This window comes from Gymnogyps californianus, chromosome 2, assembly GCF_018139145.2.
Source record: "Gymnogyps californianus isolate 813 chromosome 2, ASM1813914v2, whole genome shotgun sequence".
NCBI lineage: Eukaryota > Metazoa > Chordata > Aves > Accipitriformes > Cathartidae > Gymnogyps > Gymnogyps californianus.
The window spans coordinates 156,053,100-156,074,848 of record NC_059472.1 but is presented as its reverse complement, the minus strand read 5'-3'; the positions used below and the strand labels follow the sequence as shown (position 1 = coordinate 156,074,848).

Genomic DNA, 21,749 nt, shown 5'->3' with positions numbered 1-21,749 from the left:
TAAGAAGGATGTGAAGGTCCTTGGATGCGTCCAGTGAAGGGCAACAAAGCTGGTGGAAGGGCTGGAAGGAATGTCCTATGAGGAGCAGCTAAGGACTTTGGGCTTGTCTAGTTTGGAGAAAAGGAGGCTGAGGGGCGACCTCATTGCTCTCTACTGCTTCCCTAGGAGGGGAAGTGGAGAGGGAGGTGCTGAGCTCTTCTCCCTGGTATCCAGTGATAGGATGCGTGGGAGTGGTTCAGAGCTGTGCCAGGAGAGGTTTAGACTGGACATTAGGAAGCATTTCTTTACCGAGAGGATGGTCAAACACTGGAACAGGCTTCCTAGAGAGGTGGTCGATGCCCCATGCCTGTCAGTGTTTAAGAGGCATTTGGACAATGCCCTTAATAACATGCTTTAACTTTTGGTCAGCCCTGAATTGGTCAGGCAGTTGGCCTAGATGATTGTTGTAGGTCCCTTCCAACTGAAATATGCTGTTCTGTTCTATCTTAACCCTTTTGAAATACATGATATTTCCAGAAGTAAAGGAAAAGAATATTGTGGTATTGAGTGTGCGGAAAAAACAGCTCAAAAATATGACTGTTAGTGTAAAGGTGTTTTCAGGACTGAGAATACCATCAGAGCAGCTTGAGGTTTGAAAACTGTCTAATGTGGCTAATAATAATGATTCATATGGTCCAGCAATTAGGGCACTAGCTTTGGGATTAGAGATCTGGATTCAGTTTGCTATTAGGTAAGTCATTGTAAAATGAGGATAACTATTACTGAGGTTAGAAATTAAAACACTGCTTCTTTCTGCATCTACAGTGACCACTTTAAAGGAAGGTAGGGAGTAGAATGCCTTCTATCTAGGCTAACAATGATTTAAGTTTGGCTATATGGATTTTCCTGTTTTCATATGGTAACTGTAGCCATTGTTTCAGTACCGTAAACTATGTTGCTATATAAACTGACTATAAAAACCAAACCAAACAAACAAAAGCTGCCCATAGCTAGATTTTTGTTCTTCTATTATTTTTCTGAGAGGTGGTTCTGCAAAGTATTTCCATTGAAAGTTTTCAGGGGAGCTGTTCTTCAGTGTCACTTGATTGATTTAGAACTGATTAAAATAAAAAAAATCTTCCTCCCTGATGCAGAATACTGACACCAGAAATAATAGAAGGTTGACCTTTCTTCTAGCCTTCTTTCTTGGTCTATTAGATGAGATATTTTTCCTAGTGCTTTCATGTACATTGCATGTGCCAGAGCTATGCATACTCATAACAAACTTTTTCTTCTCAGTCTAGAACTCTCAGCACTGTACCCCTAGGTATTAGAGCATATTCGTTTTGTCCATAACAAGGAAAATCTTGAGTTTCTCCTTAGTTAATAATGGATGTCTATTTCAAAAACAGATTAAGTCTAAAATCAGATGGTACCTGCTGAGCTGTAAACTGGTGCTAGTTAAGCTGAGTTGCTTAAGGCAGAAGCAGAATAGCTTCACACGTGCTCTTTTGGGTTTCTCATTAAAACCATGCTAAAAATGTTTAATGGAAGAAATTATTGAATGAAGAACCACCCCAATATTTTGAGAAATCGCAAATGAAGGATGGCACCTGTTTATGTATTAAATGCCTTCTTCAGATGTTACACATTAGAACAGCAGTGATACTCGTGTTCTGATGTGTGGTATTTAAGTGGATGTTTTCACTGTAGGAATGATTAATTTGGTAGCTACTTATATTTTGTACAACGAGTTATGTTCTTGTAAGTGTTGAAGCCAGGAAAGTAACTGTTGATGTTGAGACTTGCTTACCAAAAAGGTCATAATGGTATCTGTTAGCAAAAGATGCAACTCAGACATTATTGCCAAATGTAATGTTAAACCTTATTTTTATTGCCCATGGAAATGCTCTTATTTAGTCTCTCTCTCTTCTTTATCTCTCTTCCCCCTGTGCAGCATCTGGAGACCAGACAGCTCACATCTGGAGATACATAGTACAGTTGCCTACACCTCAGCCAACTGCAGACTGCAATGTAAGCAATCAGCTTACTGCAACTAAACTAGTTGCACAGCAATTTCACCAGATGCAAGTTTTATGATAAGACTGAATGTTAAATTTATACATAATTAAAAAATTACATGATTTCAGAATTGCAAAAGGTAGGATTTTAAGGTTTTAGTTTAACAGATATATTTCAGCCTTTCTTTCAAAAAAGACTCACTTCATGTTTTCAAAGATCTATGGTGCAGAATAGAATATGCAGCTGCAAGTACATTCATTGACTTTTTGTTCAAGGTAATAAACATGTAAGTAAATGAACTGTAAAGTAAAATTTTTTTGTAATAATTCAAATCATAAATAATAACGTTCTTTTAAAACTAGTTAAATTCTTGTAACTTAACTTACTGAGGCACCTGTATTAGCTATAGTTGCTATGAATTGAAAATAATGGTAAAGACTTGTATTTTTGGCATTTATTTAATTGTATCTTTATTGATTTCTAATCGACCCTTGCCAGCACTCATCACACTATCTGATGTTGTTGTCCTCAGGCTTTTATTTAGTCGGTATTTACAGTAGACTGTCAAATGCTGTATTTGACTTAAAAGCACCCTTACTAAATTGTGAAGACAAACGTAGTTTATAGCATGAGCTGCTCAGTAAGCTGAATAGGGGCAAGAGATGGCTGTATAATCTGAGATAGATTTCTGAATGGAAAACGTTTGATTCAGTTTATTTAATTTGGAATTTCCATTTTGAAAGAGCAGTACAAATGTTATCTTTTTCACATCCAAATATCACAAAAGAAAAGCGTATTTGTCTTGCATAAGTGACGTAGGGTTCAGAGATCAATGCTTCATGGTTAGCAAAAGAATTTATTTTGCAACCAGTTTACATCAGCACTGCATGATGACTGCATATCAACCAGCAGACAAATATTGATGTCATGATTTTGATTCTAATGGATAAAAATACGGCTGTAAATGATTGTCTTCCCAAAGATTAAAATAGTCAGTGTCCTGTTAGATGCTGCTTACCCTTAAAAATTGAAAGGAGAAAAAGTCCCTTGATACATGTGCTGCAATGAAACTTGAGGGTAGTACAGTTAGGGGAATATAAAAAGACTTACCAGATAGTAAAGGGGACAGATACTCAGAGCTGAACAGTTCAGAAGAGATTTTAAAATGAAGTAGTTATTAAAACTGCATTTAACTCACTGGTATTATTCCTCCAACTAAGTTTTTGTTAGTGAGTACCTGAATAGGCTAGATTCTACAGAATTAAGTTCTTCACATTAAGGGGATTGGGAAGCATTTACACTGTAAAATGTAACTTAGAGACATTCCTTCCCTTTTATTCTAAATCTCTTTTCTCTTGCATTTTATAGCAAATGTCTGGAGAAGATGAAGTTGAGTTCTCAGATAAAGATGAACCTGATGGAGATGGAGATGGTTCTAGTGATTGTCCCACTGTCAGAGCCCCATTAACTTCACTGAAAAGCCATCAAGGAGTGGTCATAGCAGCTGACTGGCTTGTTGGGGGGAAGCAAGCTGTGACAGCGTCGTGGGATAGAACAGCAAATCTGTATGATGTAGAGACTTCTGAACTGGTCCATTCTCTTACAGGTATTTGTTCACTCTCAAAAAGATAAATTGGTGGTTTATTTTTATATGTGGGATTATTTGTAGATGCCGAAACATTGGGAAAAGTAAGTTGTTTCTCTGGAGTACAATGCGAGTGTGTACAAGACTTAAGCTGCTGCTCAATGTTGTAACGGTTTCTAAAATTCCAGCCTTGTAAATCCTCTGAGCATGAATTTGTGTTCTTTTAAGCTTGTGATATAACCTATGAAAGTAGTTGTTTTTAAACTGAGTGTAGCCAAATTTTAGTTCTTGCAAAATGCTTTTCCTGTGTCCATGGCATATTAAATAGCAATAACCTATCACTACTTAGTAATAATGTGAAATGAGTAGTGGGGTTTTTTTGCTTTTAAATACAGTTCCAAGCTTTTACAGCAGTAGTAACATAAAAGTTCAGAATGATTATTATTATTCTTTTCTGTTTGGGGAAAAAAGAAAAAATCATCAGCATTTCATTCCAAGTGTATGTGGAAATGAAAAGTCTTATTTTCATTACCTTACATGTTCTCATCTGTGATTGTAGGGCATGACCAAGAGCTAACACATTGTTGTACACATCCCACCCAACGTCTTGTGGTGACATCATCACGCGATACAACCTTCCGTCTGTGGGATTTCAGAGATCCTTCTATCCATTCTGTGAATGTCTTTCAGGGCCACACAGAGTAAGTGACAGTTCCTTCACAGGTTTTTACAAGTTCCAAAACTCTAAATGTATTCAGTTGCTAATCTGAACAAAACTGTTCCTGTGCTCTTTTTGAGGTACTAAGTTCATTCCCCTGTTTTATGAGACTCATTTTCACAGAAACTGTCCTCCTTCATGTAACACAGCAGTACTTTATTTCCAAAACAGCAGCCAGGGCTCTTGGTGTGATATTGCTTATATGGTAAGTCTAGATAAAACGCCTCACAATTAAAGGTAATTTAAGTATGAGGGTGGTTTTGGCATTGGTAATGCCGGTAGTTTAGGGGTATTGCTGTAATGCAGTTAATCAAGCAGATTACCTCTGCTTGTCATGATACTCGGTGTGAAATAAAGGTTACGAAGCAGGATTAATTTTTACTCTTTAAGCTAAAGCTTCTAATTGGTACATAAAATAAGAAATTAAAGTAAGGGCACTGATTACCATGTTCTGTCAAAACAGTGGTTTTGGTGTAACGTTTTTAGTTAAGTTTTTATACTGGCTACTGTTGAGTATGGGCAAGTGTAGTCATGAGAATCTGTGTTGTGGTGTTGACTTACCTTTCTGTTGATCAGAGCTTTGGTACATGGAAAATGCAGGAGTAACTTTGACATACTTTACCCAAGGCAGCGAATCTTTTTTTAAGATTTTGGAACGTTTGAACTTGAGTGTTTCAGAAACAAATTTCACCTCCCTTCTTCAGAATAAAAGATGATTGTTAATTCTAGCTCAAAAGAAAAACCACAAATATTTATTCACATTTCTATTTCTTGTTAACTCAAATGTGTAGTTTGCATTATGACTGAGTTTCAGTATCCACTGTTTCATTTTCCCAGCTGTTGGCTAACCTATATATAAAGTAAAACCTCTTTAAAGCCCCCCACCCCAGACTCCTCAGCTTGACAAATTATTTGGTTTATGACAATCATCCCATATAAGTAGCCATCTTCTCCTGACAGAAGAATAAGCTTAATTTTGTGGTGTGCATCCTAGAATTGTTTCGTGCCATCATTTTTGTACTCTTCTATCACTTTTTCTAGAATGACTTGTAAAAGTTGGAAGTTTTTGTGTCCATTGGTGCTTGCATTTTTTTTTCTGAGCTAATTAATTGCTTTGTCCCAGGACATTTTTTCGGAGAAAGGAACATGATTGACATTAGCGTTTTTCCGTATGTATGCTGAGACCAAATGATGTTGATCTGGGGTGACGGTGCATACTGAAGAAGCCGTTAGCTGGTATTTTGGCCTCTGTCACTGAGACCTATAAACTGTCAGGGAGTTTATTTTTTTAAGAATGGAATAGACCTTGAGCAACCTCTTTGGTCACTCTTATTCCAGCTTTTAATTGTCTTCATATTTGTGTTTGTCTGTTCTATTGTCTGTCTCCATTTTGTTCTTTGAATGTATGAGTTTTTAGTATTGACATAGGCTTTTTCATCAATTACACTCTAACTTTTAAGAGTCTCAAAACTGACTTTACTGTTTAATGGGTAAGGTTGTTTCACGCTCTGTTTTGTTGAGGAGATGATTCTGTTACGGAAGATGAGTATTTCACTGAGGAATGCAGTCACGGGAGACGGGAGCTCGGTATTTTGCAGTCGAGACATACTTTGAGGGATTTTATTTTTGGTCCATTATTGTACTGCCTATTGGCAAAATATTTTTAAATTACTCTCTAATCAACACTATAACAATCTTCTCACATTAAGTAGCACAGAAGAAACTGTTTTATCTGTTGACTGGAAAATACATACACACAAGACGTTTTTTGGCTTTCCTGAATGTCTATTTGAATAATTTGCCAAGTTTTTAATATTTTGATAGGCTCTTGGACTCAGTTCTGTAAATTGGATGTTACAGTCATTAACGCTGATGATTTAAAGTCCTCAACCATAAGTTTTAACAGCCGCTTGCTAAGTAGTACCTGATGAATAGCTGTCGAGCTCGTAGAGCAGCTTTTTTTTTTTTTTCCCCTGTGTATTTCACCAGATCAACTCCTAATGCATTAAACCAATATAACAGATGCCAAGCATCTCAATCATGAGGCCAACGTACAGTGTTTATTGTGCGGTAGCCCCCAAAATCTTATTCCATCCCGACGTTCCTTCTCACAAGGGATCCAAACCATCACCGAACGCTAGCAGCGCGTGGCTCGGCGTTTAAGTTCCGTTCCCTCGCGCCCTGTGTGACGCTGCCTGGCGCTCGCTTCTCTCTGGAGTGATGTAAAGCTCCTCCCGGGGCTGCCCGCTTCTCCGCGCAGCGGAACTAAACCGGAGACTGAAGAGCGAGGCCGGCGCTGACCGAGCGCTCCCGGCCGGGCTGCCGCAGCCTTGCCGCGGGGCGGCCCGGCAGCGCGGGCGTGACAGCCGCGCCAGCAGGTGGCGCCACCGCCCCGCCGGCCGCGCGCCGCCCCGCCCCGCCCCGCCCCGCCGCACGGCCCCGCCCCGCGGAAAACGGCACGGATAGAGGGTGGGGGGCTCTTCGGGGCCCGACCCTGGAGTCGGAGCGGGGCAGGCGGCTTCTGCCTCTTGAAACTTTGCATCCGGCGTGGGATTCCTGCCCCCAGGGGCAGTTTTTAGTTTTGGAAATGCGAGGGAGGGGACCGGGGCTTAAACCTGCTCGGAAGTGCAGGTTTTTTGTTCCCTGTGGCGTTATGCTTTGTGTCTGTTTGCGTACTGAAGACATATGTGGATAGTGTAATTTCAGCTGCCTTTTTAGTAGCCTTAATGAGTTAGATTTAAGATTTAGTCAAAATGGCACGTTATCTTGTAAAAAATATAACAGAATGGTGCTGATGTGTCAAGACACTAACGAATCCTCTTACATGCAGCATATGATTTTATAAAGTTAATTGACATCCGAAAATGGAAAGCAGTTGCTATGCATCGCCTTGTACTATAAAGTGATATTCTGTCAAAATAGATGTATATATACCAGCTATGAGAGACTATTTGTATTTTAAGTAAGTAGACTGAGAAATCACCTATTATTTTGGTGTTCTGAGCATATAACTGCTTGCTTAAAAGTGGAATATTTCTTATATTCTACTGCTGTGGCAGTCCAAGAAAATAAATTCTCCTCCAGTAAGGCTAGAAGGAATCTGTTGTGATCAGCATATTTATCTTGAGCTTCTTGCATTGATGCCTGTTTTGAATTAGGACGTAATTTTAGTAGAATTGCCAACTGTATGTTAGGTTGTTCCAATGATAAAGATTTCAACTTAGCCCTTGGTAAATTCTTGTAACCAGTGTTTAGTTAACCTCCTGTTAAACTTTTTGTGCCTCCCTAGTCTGAGTTTGTCTAGCTTCAGTTTCTAGCTGCTGGATTTTATATTGAAGAGCTTTGTTTCCTATATTAATAGATACTTAGGTGATGATAAGTTTCCTGTATTTTCTTCTCTACAGATCACCAGTTCTTTTTTACAAGTTACCTATTTTGCCTCAAAGTGTGTTTTCTAATATATTTTGACATTTATATATTCACAAACCAAGTTTAGTACACTGGTAGTACTTTTGTACTTCAAGCCTGTATTTGACTGAGTCTTCAAAGTACATTCAGGTCTTTTTCAAAGTTGCATCTTCCTAGGGACGTTTCCAATCTTTAAACATTGCTTGTTTACATTTTTCTTATATATGACTGTTCCAGTTCAGTACATGACTTATTTGCCTGTGGCCTGCTCGCATAGTGATAAAAATATATTGTCACATTTTCGTTTAGGTTTGCCATGCCCCCAGTTCGTCTCACTTACTTATTCTCTACTGATTAAAAAATAATGAAATGGTGTGGAAATAAGGCTGGTTTTTGCTTAAATACAAATCTTTGTTATTGTCTGATTTTGTGTGTGCACCAATAGGAATTTATATTACTAGTGCTGTTAATCCTTATTCACATCCCTCTATGAGATGTTTAACAGAAAGGTTACATTTATGTTATCATCCAGACACTTACTTGTTGCATGTTAATTAAATTGACTTCCTGAGTTAAGGCCTCCAAAAATTATACTGGGGACTCAAATTCCAACACCTTTTTCCCAGCAGATGCTGCTTTAAAATACATGTTTGATAATATATAGCACCAGCTGTTCTCCTATTGAGAAATTATTGAATTTAGAGGTTATTGATTAGAAGTCTTCAAGTTGAACTAAGGTGGTGCTTTGAAGAGCAAAATGCTTCTGGCATCTACATGGCAATTGTCATTCCAGCTTCACTTCTGCTTTTGTTTGCCAACCCCTGCACAGCTGTGTCTTGTTGGGGCTCTGAAGGCCATTCTTTTTCCAACGTGGTGACCTAGTTGAACAACTCTGATGTTGACATGCTCTTGCGTATGTGCTTGATGAGTTTTTTCTGTCTCTTCAAGTACTCTGCATGTGCTGAGGTCTATCTTGATGTGCGGAGCCTTCTAAAATGTTCACGTTGGAAATCTTTACCACTTGTAGCTTAGAAAAAAAACCTTAGTCTGTACAGGTCCAGTCAAGTACTTTACAGATTTTATACATTTGTTCTGACAATTTAGTAACACTGGAAATAAATGAATACCCTATTGGCAACAGAATGTTTATTAGCTAGTGGATTCATATACATTTTTTTAAACTATACACTGCTTTTGCTATGTATTTGTAGTATGTTGATGCTTATAGGCAGCTGAAGAGTTACTTGGTAAATATTAAAGTGTTTTGTTCTGTGACTGTCAAAGGTACACAGTGGTTGGGCATGTAGCTCTTGAAATGCTTGAGTAAAAATGTGCAGGACTTCTAAGTCTGGACTTGCAAATACCATCTGTCGTGGTTTAACCCCAGCCGGCAGCTAAGCACCACGCAGCCGCTCGCTCACTGCCCCCCCACCCCTGGGATGGGGGAGAGAATCAGGAAAAAAAAACTTGTGAGTTGAGATAAAGACAGTTTAATAGGACAGAAAGGAATGAAAAACAATGATAATGATAATAATAATAATATGACAATAGCAATACTAAAAGAATTAAACTATACAAAGCAAGTGGTGCACAATGCAATTGCTCACCACTCGTTGACCGATGCCCAGTTAGTTCCCGAGCCGTGATCCGCGCCGCTCGGCCAACTCCCCCCTGTTTATATACTGGGCATGACGTTCCATGGTATGGAATATCCCTTTGGCTAGTTCAAGTCAGCTGCCCCGGCTCTGCTCCCTCCCAGCTTCTTGCACACCTGCTTACTGGCAGAGCACGGGAAACTGGAAAGTCCTTGGCTTAAGATAAGCGCTACTTAGCAACAACTAAAACATCGGAGTGTTATCAACATTATTCTCACACTAAATCCAAAACACAGCACTGTAGCAGCTACTAAGAAGACAATTAACTCTGTCCCAGCTGAAACCAGGACACCATCCTTCAAAGAGTAAAATGTTGTCTTCAGAAGCAGCTTTGGGTTGCTATCCTTAAGTGAATATTCTTTGTTAATGCTTCTTGATTGTTCGGTATATAGTTATGCACCAGCTTGTCATGGCGATTAAATGCGTTTTTGGCTTAAAAAAAAAAATTTGAGCAGGTACTTTTGACCTAGCCACAAAAAATTACAAAGTTTGTTTATGACTTCTCAAACTTACTGATATTTGTAGCTAGATTGAGCCAAACATGAATGCATCAAACATGAATGTGTGTTAGCTGTTGAATCTATATCTTTGTGTTACTTTCTGGGCAAACTTGGAGAAAAAATTGCTGAAAGTGGATCTTACGTTACTTCTGACAAAGAGCTGAACAAGGTGGCTTGTAGCACTTTCAGACTACAGCATATTCCTTCTCCTTTCACTCTGGTGGTGTGGCTATAGGAGATCAGAAGGGAAAGGTCCTGTTCATTTGCTGTTTGTATGTCTCTGAATATGCAGCTGGATGGCGAGTTGTGCTTCATCCTGAGAACTTTCAAATTAGAGAATTGCAAATATGTCTTGCTTCTTCAACTTTTCATCTTCAAAATCCTATGTTTGCTGGAAAATCTGAATTAAAAAATGTAAAAATACTTAAGTAGCAGCTGATTAGGATGCTGGGCTGAATTCTGACATTTAGTGAATTCGGGATTAATGTCAAAATGGCATTCTGTATCAAGGGACTAATAATTGCTTTAGTTTCGTGGACACTGAGATTTGCCAAGGTCAGCTGGATTTCCCAGATTCTTTATTCTGCAAAATTTAATTATCATACTGTGATATGTGTATGTCTTGTTCTTGAAAGACCAAGTCATGGCAGGGGGGAAGTGCCTTCTCTTCAGGCAGCAATGTCATTAGACATCCCTATTGGAAAGTAGTCTTATTCTAGATATCCCCAATATTACAAGGTCACTGTTAGGTATTCTTATTCAGCCACATTTTCTTGGTGAAGCTAAAGCATATCTAGATGTAGTTCTAAAAATGCAAGTTTTGCACCTTTGACTAAAAGCTGTGCTAGGGAACGAAGTCTTTTGTGCCAAACAAAATGTCACAAATTGGATGCTGTCAGTGGAGTTCGACCAGTTTAAAGCATCTGTTCTTTTCAAGATAGTCCTGTTCCTGCTTCAGCTATTAATGCCGTCAGTGATGCTTTGTCTACTGTTCTTCCGTTGTTTCTAATCAAAGAATGCCTTAGGTATTCACCATGTGTGGATCTCTCAATCCAACTTCTGTAAGAAATGCAAAGTTTTTCTGATGAAACAATCAGTAAGGCTTGGGGAGAAAACTGAATAACTAGGTGATTCTGATATTACTGTTAGCATTCCTACCTTGTTCTGTCTGCTGTGGTTTTGTTTTTTTTTTCTCTTGCATTTCATTGGAAAAGGCCCCAAACATGCCTTTCAAACACTGTTCTGATCCCACATTTACATGTTGCATACTCTTTAAATAAAGATCAAGGCCTGGACTTTAAGCTCTAGGGTTAGCTTTTTTTAATTTTGTGCTTCTAAACATGTACATATAAAAACTTTTTGGTTTACATTTATTACATACATGTAAAAGAGCATGTTAAGGTTTCAACAGTTTTCCTAGAGTTGTTAGCAGCCTTATTAGTTGATAGCTCAAGCATCCAGCTTTGAATTTGTCTAACTTCCCATGTTGTTAGCTTCTTTGTGAATCTGTTTCAGGACAGACTGGGGCCATCATGTTTTACATGCCTTCAACTCATCCAAGTTACCTGTCTTTGCTCTCTTGCACAGCTTGAATACCCCATTTTCTATTCTAACCTTCCCCCAACCTGATACTGTCGTGGAGTTGTCAAAGTGCCGAAAAAGCAATTTGAAAGATAATATTCTTCAGTAGTTTTTGAACCTTTTCTGTTGTCATTGGCGAACTTCCTCATGGTAAAAATTGCTTCCTAATTAATGAAATATAAAAAATTGAATAAACTGCTCCTTAAGCTATAAGAGTAAGTGCGTAAAATTAAAAGCCTTGTAGCTAAAAGAAAAAAATCCTTTAGGTGTTTATTTTGGGGAACGGGGTATGTAACATACAAAGTTTGACTGTACTCAGTGTTAGCCATTAGAGTTTTGTCAGTCACTTTAAAAAAGATGTAGGCAATAAATCTGTATCCAGTTGCTTATGAGTGCTTTAAGCTTCACTACAATAGATGGAGAGAATCTTAATTCCATTCTTAAATGCATGCACTAAAAAGTGTTATGATTTTTTTCAAATGACCCACAAAAGAGCATAGCCAAAGGCCTTTTCTTTGTATCCTATTGAGTAGAGCATAACGTTTTATAGTGTGTTGTCATTCTAAAGCTTACATAACATATGCAGCAATACTGCAGGGATAAATGGACCTTTTTTTATCCCATCATAAATGTAATGGAATTGATTTAAAAAATATCTGCACCTTAACTAATTTACTAACTTGCCATTGAGTAATTCTCATAAAAGCTAGTTATTGTTTTCAATCCTGTATAATTTTATTATGTTAAGACAGATAGTGAGAAAAGGAGATACTGGCAATTTTCTCTAAATGTCATGAAACACATATCTCTGGAATAGACATTGTTGATTTAAATGCTAAAAAATGACTTTTCAGTGCTAACAGTTGTCTCTGAATTCCCACCCTCCCCCTTCTGTGTTAATTCCTTCATGGTTTGTTCTTACCGTTTCTCAAGTTAGAGGAAAAAGCTCTGCTGATATATGGAGATAAACCCATAAACAGACTTTGGGAACTGTATGTGTAGCTCTTCCTGGAATCAAGTGCCCTTAGCACTTCTAAAACCTGAATGGACAATCAAACATGGAGGTATTGGTATACTCCTTACCTGGGGCTCCTGTGGCCAATGCCATCGCCCTTTAAGATGGACAAACTGTTGTCCACACCTGGAGGTTTTAAACCCAGGTAATGGCTTCCCCCCAGACGGCATACGGCTCTGTGTGGGGATACACTTTGTTCCCCTAAAAGAAAGGAAACTCTTGTGCCAGAAATGCTGTCCGAAATAGAGCTTCCTTTAGGCTTTGTTGCTGAATTTTACTACTTAAAATGAGAGGCATATTTGAGCACTCAAATTTTGCTGTTTAGCTACAATTTGGTGTACATTGAATAAATTTGTCTGAAAGCTCTGTTTTAGTCCGTTTTCTCCAGAACTTCGTCCCACACACAGATTAATGGTTATGAGTAGATGCCTTTTCACAGGCATGAAAACATGTTGTCTCCCACTGTTCAATGGTAAATGCCAGTATAGGTTCCAAATCAAAATGGAAAGAGCAGTGTTAACTTTTTTTTTTGGTGCATTGCCAGTAGGGGTTCTGCATCAGCATTTCATGGTCCAACATTTTCAACATCTTTTTTTTTTTCTTTTTTTTCTTTTTTTTTCTTCCCTTCCCCTATGTGTGAGATTTCAGCAGATTGTTATGCAAAACAGTTTTGTGTCTCAGTGTGACTGGGGAGACAGCTGTTCGGCCTAATGAGGAGTGCTAGCACTACAGTATTTCTGTTGATTGAGACCCACGGAGGGAGCAGGATGTTCGAGGCCAGGCAGCGGTGTGTGGTGAGGAAGTGCCACGCTGTCAGCTGGAAGTACACGCTCGGCTGCTCCCTATGACAAGATAAATGAGTTTTGCTGGGGTTTGGCGGAGGCTGAAGCTTTTCTGGAGAATAGTTGTAGCGCACCAAACTCCCTGTGGGACCCACAGTTTGAAGTGTCATAAGACTGCTTCTTCTTTGCCAGTTTTTTTTTTTAATGTCCTACAATACCTGTCATCTTTTTGAGTTATTAAAAACCTAATGTCTTCTAGCATTCCATTAACATGGGGTCTGATGATGTTCTGTTGACACTTTTTATTAATTTAGCCAAGAGGATGTTAACCACAGTTTTAGCTGGGTTAGAACAAACTGAAGACTAGTATAAATGGAAAGTAAAACTAGCCACATAAAAATACAGGAAAAGTCTTTTAATTTTTGTTATATGAGTGGGGTTAGGGAGGCAATACTTTTGAAAGGTTATTTGTATATTGGCTGCTCTGCCAACTTCTTTTTCCCACACAGACTTTGCTTCCCTTTCTTCTCACCTTCCCCCTTTAGTTGGGCTGAAATTCTGTTTTAGTTTATAAGTAAGAAGTGGCCTTTCTTCTTCTTGCTATTTTGTCGTAATTAAAAAAACCAAAACCAAGATGAGATGCGTCTGTCTTACCTGAAGAGATGCCCCAATTTGGAATAGCAGAGGAGACAAAGCATGATCTGTAGTGCATGAGAAAACCTATGAGCACAGTACTTGCTCGTGTTTTCTTAAGTCAGTAGTGTTGTACGTGTTCTTGAATTTCAATGTATGCGGTTTTTTTCAATATTAACTCAGTATGTTCCACCTTTAAAAAAAAAAATCAAACCAAAACAAAAAAAAAACCGAAAAAATCCACCTGGTCTTTACTTAGATGACAATCAAGTGCTGATAACCCTCCCCAGAGTCGTCATGTTTGTGAGAATGATACTGCTTTTGGCCTTTCTAGACTTGGTATTAAGTTACTTAAAACTTCTAGTCTTGCAATCTTATTTTGAAAATGAGATATCTTTCAGAATTGAATCGAGTGTATCTATAGGTTCCCCTAGAAAAGTAATGTTTCATTTTTTTTAAAGCATAATATCTAGGACTGTTAGGCAGTACATCCATATACTATTTGCTTTGAAACTGTGACCAAAATTCTTGATCATAAACAGTGGGTTCAGTAAAAAGAGCCTTCAAATTCAAAGCTCCTTATCAAAAAGGCTGTTTTCATAGTCACGTGTGCTTGCAAATAGTGCATATCCCAGCCTGCAGTGCCTTACAGGGATGAACTGTTGGGAGGGTAGGCAGAGGACTGAGATGACTAAACACCTTTAAAGATGTCACTGAAAATGGCCCGGCAGCCTTCCCTTTGCCTTTCTGTCACTTGCCTAGTCGCCAGAGAGCTACAGCAGAACTTCGTTGCGTTTTCATTTTACAAACTTTTTCTTAGTGTAGCCAGTAATATCTGAATGAATAGTTAAACTGAAAACAGTACAGAAAAGGATTTTGTTTTCTTTTGAGAGTCTTTTTGTTTTTACAGGAGTAGTAAGGGTTGAGCTAACCTAGAGTTAGCATTCTGTTTGCATGGCGATAATTTTGGATGTTTTCATTTGAAAAAAGATAAATCTAAGAATGAGAGAACTTTATGTGGTCAAAGAAACTTAACTATGTATGACAGTGGTAAGTGATAAAGGAGAACCAGTATGAGATCAAATAAGCTGGAAAGCCGTTTAAAGTTGTGGAAAAAAACAAACAACCAGAATTGGAGGGTTATTTTAAGACAGTTTCACAACGTATTCCAACTGTAATTTGAATTAAGTGTATGATGGGAAAACAGATCAGATTTGTGTGTTGGCAGCAGAATACTGAAACGTTGTATATTCACTCACCTGGAGTTTTTCTATGACTTGAATTCCTTATACTGTTGTGCACAAGGAAGTCTCCCAATGTGTGTGCAAAGTATGGAGATTTAATAGTGAATTTTAAACTTATAAACGTTGTTTCAAATGTGTTACAGCCGTATAGAGTTCAGTGAATGCCTGAAACGTTTTACTGAGGTGTTTTGCAGCTTGTATAAAGAACTAGTGAGGAGAGAAATGCAGATGTTGGTAAGTTTAATGGAGGTCAGGCTGGTGGAAGACAAGTTTAGTACTAAGAACATACCAACCCTATTCTGCAGGAACTTGACTAGATGAATGAGTTTTCTTCCCAAATGCGAAGGTGCCTGTTGAAAGAAACTCATCAATTGTGGCCTTCATGTACATTTTAACTTTTTGACTTTTGGTTCATAAAGTCCAGAAGGTTAGGCGAAGACCTCTTGGTTCTTATTGTAATCATCTCCCTGGTAGCTTAGCTGCACTCTAATAATGCATTAGGAAACTTCGTATTATGAATAAAGTGGGCCTTCATCCTAATTAAAACTTAATTTCGTGTCAGTTTAAATTAAGAGGCTTGCATAAACTGGTCCATTGTGACCTGGCTAGTGCTAATCTCAATCAGCAGCTTCGATAGGACATGAATTCAAATTTCTGCAGAACAACCAAAGTGACAGTAACAACTGACAACTTAAATTAAAATTACAAAATTCTAAGAAATTGATGTGCATGACCCAAGTTACAAGATAGGTCAGTAAATCAAATCTGTAGAAACAGAGCTGAGAAGCCTTCCCTAATGATTTTATGGAGAGACAAAAATGCTTTGTTAGTACATTGTGTGGGCAGAAAATAACTGGTTTTGAGTTGGGAATTCACACAGTATTAAAATGAAAATAGTAGTACAAAAACTTTAATTGGTTAGTATGAATTAATAGGTAAAAGATTTAAAAAAAATCAGCTCATCATCATGAGAACTGTTCATTTGAGCTCAGCAGTATACTGTTCTCTGAAAGTATAAAATACAAAGATAATAAAATTCTAAAATAAAATTCTTTATATAATCTTTTCTGAAAGTAATATGTTGCACTTCCAATTGCTAGAAATATTCTTGGGAGTCTTTCTCTGGCTGCCCTTGTGCATTTATGGACATCATGGGTAAAATTTGAAGAACTGTCTGGTCATGCTTCTTACTACTACTACTTGCCATTTTTTTTATTTGACTCTCAGACTTTAGCTACTTGTAAAATAGGAATGGAAATCACAATTAGAAATTATTAGATTGCTGTAGCTATTGCTAGTGGAGTTATACTGGAAGCTCTGTGTATGTATTACACCATGTTTGTGTGTGTGTACAAAATAGCTTTAGCTACATCTCAGATAGATATTTTGGATCTCCTCAGTGTCTGTGCTCTGAATGACAAATGCCTGAGGTAGTTCTACAGAAGTCTTTGGATGGAAAGTAAGAGAACTTGACTACTAGTCTCAAAACACTTGAGAGGAAGAATTGTACTGTACGCTACTAATTCAGTTTTGGTTGTGTGATAGGCCTACTGGACATTAACACAGAACTTCAAAAGTGAATTGAGGTTTCAAGACTGAACATATTTAGCTCATATTAGGATCACTGGAATATGAGAGATGCCTCCAGAGTGACTCTCCACTGTTGGGCTTCTTTTCTTAGCATTTGGGCCAGTCAAGCCCTCTGTACCTTAAGTCACACAGCTTCTTGTAAGAATATTTTTTTATTCTAAAATACCCACTTGGAGTTTTAATATTTCAGGTTACTTTGGTTTAAAAAAAAAAAACCAAACCAAAGGCAAGTAACATTTTAAAGGAAACACAGGAACAGAAAATAGAACTTTAAATCAGATGCTAGTTTAATAAAGAACTTTAGAGCTTGATGTCGTTCTTTTTACTCCTGATTGTTTAGCACTGTGACATCTGCAGTTTTCACTGTGGGAGACAATGTTGTTTCTGGTAGTGATGACCGTACTGTAAAAGTTTGGGATTTGAAAAACATGAGGTCTCCTATTGCAACGATCCGTACAGATTCTGCAGTCAACAGGTAAGCAGATCTCTGAGTTACTATTTTTCTTAATTCACGTTTTCTTAATTAATTCTTAATTTCTTTCACATGTGGGAATGGTTCAAAGCTGTGCCAGGAGAGGTTTAGACTGGACATTAGGAAGCATTTCTTTACCGAGAGGATGGTCAAACACTGGAACAGGCTTCCTAGAGAGGTGGTCGATGCCCCATGCCTGTCAGTGTTTAAGAGGCATTTGGACAATGTCCTTAATAACATGCTTTAACTTTTGGTCAGCCCTGAACTGGTCAGGCAGTTGGCCTAGATGATCGTTGTAGGTTCCTTCTAACTGAAATAGTCTATTCTATTTATTCACTGAATATACATTTAATTTTAGTCACTAAAATTAAAGTTGAGATCTGTGAGATTTTGAAAAAGGTCTGAAGTGGTTTTATAAAATGCAGGTGTAGTCAACATTAATTTTCAGTAAATACATAGTATTGCTTTTCTGACATTTTTTTGTTTTATACAGGATGCAGATGTTAAGGCTGTTTGAGCATCTAGTACAATAGAAAACACCTTAATGGTTTAATACTTTTTTCTTTTTTCACTTGTGAATTCTAATCAGGAAAAATTCAGCTGTATCACTTCCTATGAGCCTAAAGTTGTACTGTCAAGTTCTGTTTGCCAGGCTCACTGTTTTGTACATCATCTACTTTTCTCTCTTCTGTGCAGGATTAACGTATGTGTTGGCCAAAGAATCATCGCCCTTCCACATGACAACCGACAGGTTAGATTATTTGACATGTCAGGAGTGCGATTAGCACGCCTCCCTCGCAGTAATAGACAGGTAACTGAATATTTGTAGCCTTAAAGTATGTCTGTTCTTTCATACAAGGTTAAAAGTAGGATTTGGTCTCTCTAGCTTAAAAGCTGAACAAATGCTGAAAGACACTTGTCTATACAACTATACTGTTGTTAGTTATTGAAAACGACCAACATGCAAATAAGGAACATATTTTGAATTTTTTTGTTGGAATTGGAAATGATGTTTCAAGTAGATTTCATCGTAATTTTTCTCCTTGCTAAAATTAAACTAATGTCTGCCTTCTCTATCAAATGGAAAAAATGTGTAAGAGCATTTCAAATGTGTTTTAATGTCTTGGTGTGAATCGTGTCAGAAAAGTGACTCGCTATGAGGTTTAATTTTTTTTTTTTTTTTTTTCAGTTACACAGTGTTTAATTTGTTGTATAAAGAAACATAAAAGGAAAATAGTAGGGGTCAGTTTTGTGAGCTCACCTTGTATGATTTGGTGATAAATTTTATTTTTTTCCTTCCATGCTCATGCACATACATTCTTGATATTTGGTACCACGTACTAAACCATCCTTGCTGCAGCCATCAAGTTTTGTGCATTTGTGGTGCTATTTGGCATGGCAAGCGTCTCTAATGGAGCAAATTAGACTAAGTGAAATTAATTGGTTTATGCCACTTCAGTAGGCTTTTTGGGTGGATTCAGCAGCTCTTGACAGAATTTATGAAGGGGTTTTAAGACTTATTTAGTCTTTTTTAGTCTTTTTCTACTTCAGAGTTTTTTTTTTAGTCTATTGTTTAGTCTTGATTTTTCCTTAATAGGTTTTTTTTTTCCTTAATAGTTCCATTCAGGCTGACACTACTGAAATCATGGCAATTTTTTTTTTTTTTTTTAACTTAAGTGTTAGTCAGAATCCTCCTTGGGGCATTTTTGTTACTATTGGACTTGAACAATAGATAAGGCATTGCTTTTCCTCAGTATGTCATTCCTCCTGCTGTAGTACTGTCCTTTCTGAATTATGAATGTGATGGACGTTTAATCTTGCAGGTTTATAACAAAGTAGTTGCCAGCAAGTAGTTCTGTATTTTAAGATTGCTTTTATAAATAGAAATGCTAAAATCAAAATTTGATTTGCTTTTGTAAATAAACTGTAATTAGATAGCAAACATACCTTGGAAAACTCAAAAGTTTTGATGCACCTCTTTGTATGCTTCTGTCATTATGGATCTGGTGCTGGTATTAAGGAGTCTCACAGTTATAAAGATTTTTACCTTGCAGCCGAAAGTAACAATGACCGTTAGGATTCTCAAGTACTGTTTGTAAAAACTGGTGTGAGCATTAGCAAGTTTGCATTTGGAGTTGCTCTAACTTGTTGACATAGAAGCTTTCAAAATATATCGTAAGTAATACTGCTATCTCCCGAACTGTCGCAGGGCCACAGAAGAATGGTATGTTGCTCAGCATGGAGTGAGGACCATCCAATATGTAACCTCTTCACATGCGGATTTGATCGTCAGGCTATTGGTTGGAACATCAACATCCCTGCTTTGTTACAAGAAAAATGAAATGCTGGAAGAATTTTTGCATTTTATGTTGCCATGGACTTCTACACTTTCGCAGACTTTTCTGAACACTGGTCTGCTGTCACTGTAAAAGCTCTTCCGTAAGGGGAGACTTCAGCAAATGTTGTTCTTGTTACCACATTGTGCACAGTTTGCATGAATTGTACAGAAAATGTGATTTTTTTTTTTTTTTTAAATTAGTTTGTCTTGTGTATGAACTTTTATATTTTGGCATCCACTGGTCAATATGTTCACTGTTGCATAGAGCACATAAATGTTGATAAGTTATTTAGCATTTAATAGATACAGACTAGGGCATTACATTTGTGACATAAATGTGAAACTTACGTAATTAATGTAGAGAGTGTATAGCAGTCTGTTATGTTTTTCCATGACTCTACATATCTGCCTTGTGTTAAAAAGAATCTGCAGGGCTAAAACTTTGAAATGAAGTGTGAATTTCACTAGTTGTATGATTGTAAACATTTTCTTGTTTGCATCTGATTTGGAATATGTTTTTTAGTGCTGCAGTATAGTGCAACTTCAACTCCATTTTTATTCCAGTTACTGGAGAAATAGTAGATTTGAGAAGGAAAATGCAAGCAACTTGTAGTGAGTATAGACTGCCAGGTTTGTTTGGAATGCTTTTTGTACTTTTTCTTTTGAAAAAGAAAAATACTCATTCTGCCCTTCTTATATAAAGTGATTCTAAAATCTCATGGCATTTTGTGCTAGCAAAAATCCAGAATATTATGATTCTAATCACTGAAATCTAGTCAAGCAAATTTTGAAGCACTTTAGTTTATAGCTATTGTTATAAACCATTTATGAAAGTTTGACTTCACCAGTGAATGTGAGCTGACCTTTGTAAGAAGGATTGCTTCTTTTTGGTGATCTGCCCAGAAAGGAAATAGGTTTTTTGGGGGTTGGGTTTTTTTTAATATACCTACAGTGAGCATACTTTTAATTGTGTTCACTTCCCATATTTTTATTTTGAGCCAGCAATACAAAGTAAATGAGTACTACCTCAAAAATGAATGTTGGTCAAGACGCATTGAATCTCTCTGTAGCCTAGAAAAAAGCACTTTGGGTCTCTGGCTGAAGTACTATCTCTGACATGAGAGGAAAGACAATCATGCTAAATGTGATCCTTAAGATAATGAACACTTAAAGCTAATGGAGCAATACGATAAGTAAACGTCATCTGTCACCTTTCTGTTCTCAGCCATGGCATGGGCTGCTGCCGTCCCGGTTCTGTTCCAAAAGGGGGTAATTAACATGGGTCTCCCTTCTTTCTCCCAAATGATCTTACGGTGGTTTTGCTCCTCACTGTGCTTAGCCTTTTTTGCACTGGCAGTGGGGTGTTATACCACAGCTGCTGTTTGTGTAAGTAAATGCAGGTGGCAGCTGATGTCTTCAAAAGAACAAACAGGCTGCTTCAGACAGACGCTTCTTTTTAGCTAAAGGGAGATACTGCCCCTAACTGTCTGACATATCACAGTATGAGATGAAGGGTGAGGGTAAGCCAAGGGTGCACTCTTACAGTGGGAATCATGGAGTTCATGGTGGGTTGGCGTAAGATAAGTATTAGGAACTTTTTATCTCATCTTTATGATTTTGTGAAACTATAGCTGTGCTCGTGTCCTCTACAGAGCTGTTTATAATGATGTTAAGACAGATGTGTTAACTGGTTCTCCTCTTAACTAACATACAATGGCGTTGGAGTGCTGTGGGATGGGATGATGAATGCATCATCGAGTGATTGTAGGGAAACTGGGGTCCTAGACATAGTTTTGGAGTGTAACATTAAGGAAGCTCAAGATGTTTAATGGAGAATATATGTAGTATCTTTATAGTACAGGTCATCATAATAGTTTGATCCCTTGTTTTTTTTCTGGGTTTTTTCTCTCTCTCTCTTTTTTTTTTTTTTTGAGATACAAGATATATACAGAATTGTACTGAAGTAATCTTAAAATACCAAAACTAGTGAGGTTGGAGAAAGCAGCTGCAGAGTTTTAAGTCTTCTGATAACAAGGGTTAAAGGATGGTGTCAAAGTTTATTTTAACTTTTTTTCCTGGGTTTTTAACTCTTGGGTAAAGCCATTTGATGTTGGGTTGCAGGTTTTATTCTTTAAGAACAAAAGACTCACTATTTCTTTTAGTTGCTAACAGAGAGAACTTTACACAGGTTGATGCTGTTTCAAAAAGAGAAAAATGTCTCTCCAGC

At 37.6% G+C, this 21,749-nt stretch overlaps 1 protein-coding gene across 3 annotated transcripts in view; it reads left to right on the top strand.

The window, feature by feature from the left end:
- The window catches only part of WDR37 (WD repeat domain 37), a 47,826-nt gene extending 28,141 nt beyond the window's left edge, over positions 1–19,685 (top strand). For all 3 annotated transcript variants that reach the window (XM_050891640.1, XM_050891639.1, XM_050891641.1), the window contains 6 exons: positions 1,937–2,013; positions 3,370–3,607; positions 4,146–4,287; positions 17,053–17,187; positions 17,881–17,995; positions 19,394–19,685. In XM_050891640.1, coding sequence (XP_050747597.1) covers positions 1,937–2,013; positions 3,370–3,607; positions 4,146–4,287; positions 17,053–17,187; positions 17,881–17,995; positions 19,394–19,525 — 839 coding nt within the window. In that variant the 3' untranslated portion in view covers positions 19,526–19,685. The remainder of the gene's footprint in view (positions 1–1,936; positions 2,014–3,369; positions 3,608–4,145; positions 4,288–17,052; positions 17,188–17,880; positions 17,996–19,393) is intronic.
- The last annotated feature ends 2,064 nt before the right edge of the window (positions 19,686–21,749 follow it).